At 39.5% G+C, this 7245-nt stretch overlaps 1 protein-coding gene across 1 annotated transcript in view; it reads left to right on the top strand.

Moving 5' to 3' along the window:
• Positions 1-813: 813 nt before the first annotated feature.
• The window catches only part of LOC119415893 (anoctamin-1-like), a 7996-nt gene continuing 1564 nt past the window's right edge, over positions 814-7245 (top strand). The window contains exons 1-4 of the mRNA XM_037683066.1: positions 814-832; positions 900-1052; positions 1161-1213; positions 6464-6648. Of these exons, the coding sequence (XP_037538994.1) occupies positions 814-832; positions 900-1052; positions 1161-1213; positions 6464-6648 (410 nt within the window). The remainder of the gene's footprint in view (positions 833-899; positions 1053-1160; positions 1214-6463; positions 6649-7245) is intronic.

Genomic DNA, 7245 nt, shown 5'->3' with positions numbered 1-7245 from the left:
CCAGAGGAGGGACAGTGGTTTGGACATGTCCAGAGGAGGGACAGTGGGTATATTGGTAGAAGGATGTTAGAAATGCAGCTGCAGGAAAAAGACAAAGGGGAGACATATGGATGCAGTTAGAGAGGACATGGAGGTAGTTGGAGTGAGGACAGAGTGAGATGGAGGAGGACTCACTGTGGCGACCCCTGAAGAGGAAAAAGCTGAAAGAAGAAGAAGAAGAAGAAGAAGAAGAGGTGTAATTCATGCCCCCATGAATATCTTCAAACAAAGACATTAAGGTTTACTTACATTCCCTGTTTGTTTCCAGTCTAGAAAAACACTCATCATAAAAACTACAAACAGTCACCGTTCAAATCCCTCAGTGACGGGACATCAGCGTACAACTTGGTCACTGAAGGCTTTGGCTTTTGGGCAGAACATAATTTGACCAAACGAGTGACAAATGAAGGGGTGGTGTGTAGGCAATGGAGCCTTTCTCTGGTCTTCTTGTGTTTGGTGCTGATGCTGTTCTAGATGTCACCAAAATGTAAAATAATCAGTTTAAACATTATTTGACTGGAATGTCTTTATTGTAATTGTTCAGGAGAGTTCAGCCTTGCTGCCATTGTTAACAATTATAAACTCATCTTTGGTATAAAGTTAGAAGCCTCTTCTGCAACTATTAAAAATAAATATTATATACTGTGCTTGAGAACTCCTTAGATAGAGAACTTTACTAATTGGCTTTTATGTATGTGAATGTTCCTGGAAAGTGCCCGGAGACAACTTTGATGTGATTTGGTGCTTTATGAATAAACTGAATTGAATTGAGGCATGAAAAGAGCCCTGATGGGCAACCAGCAGGATATCCAAGTTGCTTCTTTTTTAAATAAAATTGATACTTCTGTCTTTTTCTCTAGTCATCCAGTTTGGTTTTGTAACATTGTTTGTGGCGTCGTTCCCACTGGCTCCCCTTTTCGCTCTGCTCAACAACATTATTGAAATACGACTCGATGCAAAGAAGTTTGTGACGGAGCTGCGAAGACCAGTGGCAGCTAGAGCCAAAGACATTGGTATGTCCTATTATTTTAAATATTACTCTAAATTAGACAGTGCTCTGAAAAGGAATGATGTGACAACAAAAATCTTAGTAATGTATGCTATACCTTGTTTTTATATAGGAATATGGTACGACATACTTAGAGCTGTGGCGAAAGTGGCTATCATCATCAATGTAAGTGAATAAGCACAAAATGATTCATTCATTATTCACATGTTGTTAATAACATGAATTGTAACATACTGTATGCACGTCTCCATCTGACTCAGTCTCATTAGATCCCAGCATCCTCTTCTGTCACACCAACCTCAGCATCCCTGAACCTTCTGTTTTTTTCTGTTTTCCTCCTTCTCGGCCATATTCACCATTTTTGTCCAATATATTCAGTATCCCTTCTCCGCATATGTCCAAACTGTCTCATCCACGCCTCTCTAACTTTGTCTTCAAACCTGAGCTGTCCCTTTGATGGATTCGACTCTAATCATGTCCGTTTTGGTCCCTCCCGATGAACACCTTAACACCATCTCTGCCACCTCCAGCTCCTTCTCCTGTCTTTTTGTTAGAATAACCAGTTCCAAACCAAACATGTTATCAAGTCTTACCATCTTTAACCTATTTTTCACTCTTGCACTTTTCCTTCTGTCACAAATCCCTGACACTCATCTCCGTCCCCTCCACCCTGCCTGCACTTTCTTCTTCACCTCTTTTGTGTTTTGCTGTTGTTTTTTGGGTGGTCGATGTGGGGTATTAAACTCATCAACCTTCAGAACCTCTACTCCTTGCAGCTTCACTTTCCAACTGCTCTTCTCATATAGACACAGATTCTGTCTTGATTCTACTGACTTTTATTCCTCTTCTATCCAGAACATATGAACAGGCTTTTTTCCACCTGCTCCCTACTCTCACTACAGATCACCTCATCTGCAAGCATTGTAGTCCATGAGGACGCCTGCCTGGCTTCATCAGTCAACCTGCTCATCACCACAGCAAACAAGAATGGTCTTAGAGCTGATCCCTGATCAACTCCCACCCCACCTTGAACCACGTATCATTCCTACTGCACATCCACTGGCTGGCTGGCGGTGTACATGTCCTGCACTACCCTCACACCGTTCTTCACCTCAGACTCTTCCTTTACTGAAACATGGTTTTCTGCTTTCTTCAGATACACAAAACACACGACAACTTCTTCTGATGTTCTCTATGCTTTTCCATCAATATTCTCAAACCAAACATGGAGATCCTTCTCAGCATAACATCAAACTGCTGCTCACAAATGATGACCTCACTTCTTACCATGGCTTCAACAACCCGCCCACATATCTACATGACGGTAGATATCATATATCATATACTGTATGATATCTACAAGATAAGATAAGATAAGATAGAACTTTATTGATCCTGCAGGAAATTGTTGTGCCAGAGTTTCAGTGTGAAGGAACATAAGGAATCACACAAAATATATATATTAAAACAACAAAGGATATAAAAATGCCAAAAGTTAAGTTCTAAACAAGGTCAGGTCAAGGACAATTATTCTAAATAAACCAGCAGACCGTGCTGAATCATCACTTTGTCGCCGTCTCCCATCCCAAGCAGCACACTGATAGTGGAAAGGAAAACCTCTCTTTCAAACAAGAAGGGTCCTCCAGCAGAACCGGACTCAGGAGACACAGTGATCGGCCTTGACTGAGTGGGGTCAAGAAGACAGTAAAGAGACACAGACAAACACAGAATGGATGTCCAGGTGTAGTTTCTATGGTCTAGATGTAGTTTCTATGGTCCAGGTGTAGTTTATATGGTCTAGATGTAGTTTCTATGGTCCAGGTGTAGTTTCTATGGTCTAAGTGTAGTTTATATGGTCTAGGTGTAGTTTCTATGGTCCAGGTGTAGTTTATATGGTCTAGATGTAGTTTCTATGGTCCAGGTGTAGTTTCTATGGTCTAGGTGTAGTTTATATGGTCTAGTGGTCTAGATGTAGTTTCTATGGTCCAGGTGTAGTTTCTATGGTCTAGGTGTAGTTTCTATGGTCTAGATGTAGTTTATATGGTCCAGGTGTAGTTTCTATGGTCCAGGTGTAGTTTCTATGGTCCAGGTATAGTTGCTATGGTCCAGGTGTGGTTTCTATGGTCTACGTGTGGTTTCTATGGTCTAGGTGTAGTTTCTATGGTCCAAGGGTAGTTTATATGGTCCAGGTGTAGTTTTTTTGGTCCATGGGTAGTTTCTATGGTCTAGGTGTAGTTTATATGGTCTAGATGTAGTTTCTATGGTCCAGGGGTAGTTTCTATCGTCTAGGTATAGTTGCTATGGTCCAGGTGTGGTTTCTATGGTCTAGGTGTAGTTTCTATGGTCCAAGGGTAGTTTATATGGTCCAGGTGTAGTTTTTTTTTGGTCCATGGGTAGTTTCTATCGTCCAGGTGTTGTTTCTATGGTCAATATGTATTTTCTATGGTCCAGGTATAGTTTCTATGGTCCAGGTGTAGTTTATATGGTCTAGGTGTAGTTTATGTGGTCCAGGTGTAGTTTATATGGTACAGGTGTAGTTTATATGGCCTAGGTGTAGTTTATGTGGTCCAGGTGTAGTTTCTATGGTCTAGGTGTAGTTTATATGGTCCAGGTGTAGTTTATATAGTCCAGGGGTAGTTTCTATTGTCCAGGTGTTGTTTCCATGGTCTAGATGTATTTTCTATGATCCAGGCATAGTTTATATGGTCCAGGTGTAGTTTATATGGTCTAGGTGTAGTTTATGTGGTCCAGGTGTAGTTTATATGGTCCAGGTGTAGTTTATATGGCCTAGGTGTAGTTTATGTGGTCCAGGTGTAGTTTCTATGGTCTAGGTGTAGTTTATATGGTCCAGGTTTATTTTATATGGTCTAGGTGTAGTTTCTATAGTCCATGTGCATTTTCTATGCTCTAGGTGTCGTTTATGTGGTCCAGGTGTAGTTTCTATGGTCTAGGTGTAGTTTATGTGGTCCAGGTGTAGTTTCTATGGTCTAGGTGTAGTTTATATGGTCTAGGTGTAGTTTCTATGGTCTAGATGTAGTTTCTATGGTCCAGGTGTAGTTTCCATGGTCTAGGTGTAGTTTCTATGGTCCAGGTGTAGTTTCTATGGTCCAGGTGTAGTTTCTAGAAGGAAGGATAAAGAAAAATGTGTTAATAATTACAATTACAAACATGAAGTATATAGCCAGTAAACACTGCACCAGAGTGAGGAGATGGTCAGTGTGTCCTCCAGAGGTCTAAGTCTATAGCAGTGTAGCTAAGGGATAGATCATGAAACCCATGCCAACCCTAACTATAGGATTCATCAAAGAGGAAAGTCTTTTGTCTAATCTTAAAATTAGATCTTCTAGTTTAATCTTATTTTGCTTTATGATTTAGCTGTTTTTTTTATTTTTTATTTCATTTATTTACTATTTCTTTTTATATGGTTGTATATTGTTGTTTGTACCTCATCAGTGTTCTTTCTTTAAATCTGGTCTCTCTTGTTAATGAGTCCTCAAGGGACAACGAGACTAACCTATAGAAATAAAGTTTGACTGAATGAATGAAAAACAAAGACAATGTGTCAGCCTCATGGACAGAAAGTGGAAGTTGGTTCCACAAGAGAGGAGCCTGAAAAGTGAAAGATCTTCCTCCCATTCTGCTGCTGGAAACTCTAGGAACCACAAGTAAACCTGCAGTCTGAGAGTGAAGTGCTCTGTTGGGAAATATGAAACAATAAGATCTGTAATATAAAATAGAATTTGACTGTTGACAGCTTTTTATGTTATAAATAAGATTTTACAATTATTATGAATTTATCAGGGAGACAATGGAGCTAAACCCGGAGAAATGACCTCTCCTTCTAACTCTGATCAGAACTCTTGAGAACCAGATCAACTGATTCAAAAAAATGTTCAATACAAAAGATCAATTGATCTTGATCTGATCTTGAATTGATTTGGATCAATTGAGACTTTTTAAAGAGTTTTTGGACCCCCAGATAGCAAAGAATTACAATATTACACAGACTGAGTTGTTCTGCAGCAGTGACTGTGTTCAATGAGCGGAAAAATATAGGATTTTTGATTGTTGGCTGGCAATGAATTGAATTGAACTGTTACTAACATTTTACTAACTGAACGCAGGGAAACCTCAAGGGTGTGTACTCAGTCTTTTACTGTGATGAATGCATGGCCCAGTTTTTCTGCATCATTTTGGGACAAGATGTTTCTAATATGGAAAATTTTGTGCATTTAGAACAAAGCAACTGCACAACAATGTGGGGGTTTAAAGACGAATTCTGACCAAAAATAACATTAAGGTACTTTACTATGGAACGGGAGGCCGACATTATGCCATCCAGAGGAAGTGAAAGGCTACAAAGTTTGGTCCTTGGTGGTCAACCACCCAGTCATCTGAGACCAGATGCCCTGTTGGGGGTCGGGGGTTATGTTTTTGGCATTTGCAGCATTTTTTGTTTGCATTTGTGTTTTTTGGTTGTTCATTTCTTCTTCTATTTTCTGTTATTGCAGATTTTCTCTTTTGCCGCGTTTTTCTGTTGCATTTGTCTTTTGTTTTGAAGTTTGCATCATTCATGTGTTTTCAGCACGTTTGAACTGTTTTCTGTGTGTTTAGCTGTTTGCCACTTGTTTGCACTTGTCAGCCACCGTAGTTTTCTCCTTTTTTATACATCAGGTACAACATCTAACTTATGGTGTCTAATAACAACCTGAACATAAATGCCAACCCAACACTAAACAGATTAAGCAACATGGACAACCCGTTTGAACACAACCTGAAAAGTCCACCATTTCTGTCCCAAGACTACCCAGCATGCATGGCCACTGTGCTGCCCCATGTCATATTAAACCTTCTTTTTTTTTAGAGCAACTACAATTTCAGGGTTGATTTTTGAGTTTAAGTATACAGTTTGCCACTGAAGGCTTCATAAATGCACGTGGTCAAAGGAAACACCTGCAAGGCTTAAATTTAATAGAAAATAATTGTTTAATTTAAAAATGCCAATATCACAAATATACATAAAGGGCTGAGATAGTGCAGGGGCAGGGCAGCTGCCTCAGGACCTGAAGCTCCTGGGCTTGATCCCCGGTCATTGCACATGTTGTGGGGTCTCTGAGCAGGACACCCAATCCCGAATTGCTCCCCCGGCATCTACATAGCTGCCCACTGCTCCACCCGGGTACATCCCAGGTGCAATGGGTTAAATGCAGAGAACCAATTTCATCTTTGTATGGGAGCATACAATGATGACAACACATAGCACTTTTTTTAAATACATACACGTGTGTGTGTATGTATGTATGTATGTATAATACTGTGTGTTGCTAAAATGATGTACTGTTTTCCTCCTTTTCTATACAACGTATTAACCGATTTTCAAGTCCTAATTTTGTAACGTCTCTTTGTTTCTTCCAGGCGTTCGTAATCTCCTTCACTTCAGACTTCATCCCACGAATGGTCTACCAGTACATGTACAGTCCTGATGGCTCCTTGCATGGGTTTGTGAACCATACCCTGTCCTACTTTAATGTCAGTCACTTTGAGCATGGCAAAGAAACCATGGATCCATTGCATCTTGGCCATGCTGTTGAAGTTTGCAGGTAAGAAATAAATCTTGTCTCATGTATTCAGTTCCAAGTTTTAGTGATATTAAAATATTACACCATAGTAAATCTTTTCTAAATGTTTTCCACTTCTAAGGAAAATATATGTAATGCTATTTTTTCATCCAAAAAGTGAGTGTTATTTTAACCCCAGCACAATCATTTAATGAGATAGGAAAGTTTTTCTTCCTGGAAGCATACGTTCCATCAAATACAGAAACTCTGCTCAATCCCGAACAAAGTACAGTGTACTCTGACTTATGAGTATCTCAACTAACAAGGTTTATTGAGTTACAAGCTATCTCTGTCAATTTTTTAGCTTTGAAATAAAAAAGTCATAAATTTGGCTTGTAAGCCTGCTTCAGTTACTCCATTAGTAGCCACAGTGAACGCTGCAACATCCGCCCGGTATCCCGTCTCTTACTTGTTCACTTTAAGTAGTTAGCTCGCAGTGGAAGCATCAGTGTCGTGCTCACATTTGTGCTTGCAGTTATTTTTGCAAACCTTTGTTTTTCCTAACATTAATCCAAAGAAAGTGAGTGCAATGAATAAATATATATATATATATATATATATATATATATATATATATAT

The sequence above is a fragment of the Nematolebias whitei genome, chromosome 10 (assembly GCF_014905685.2).
Source record: "Nematolebias whitei isolate Nwh7 chromosome 10, NemWhi1, whole genome shotgun sequence".
NCBI lineage: Eukaryota > Metazoa > Chordata > Actinopteri > Cyprinodontiformes > Rivulidae > Nematolebias > Nematolebias whitei.
The sequence above is the reverse complement of the archived record's forward strand: the minus strand, read 5'-3'. Positions and strand labels throughout refer to the sequence as shown.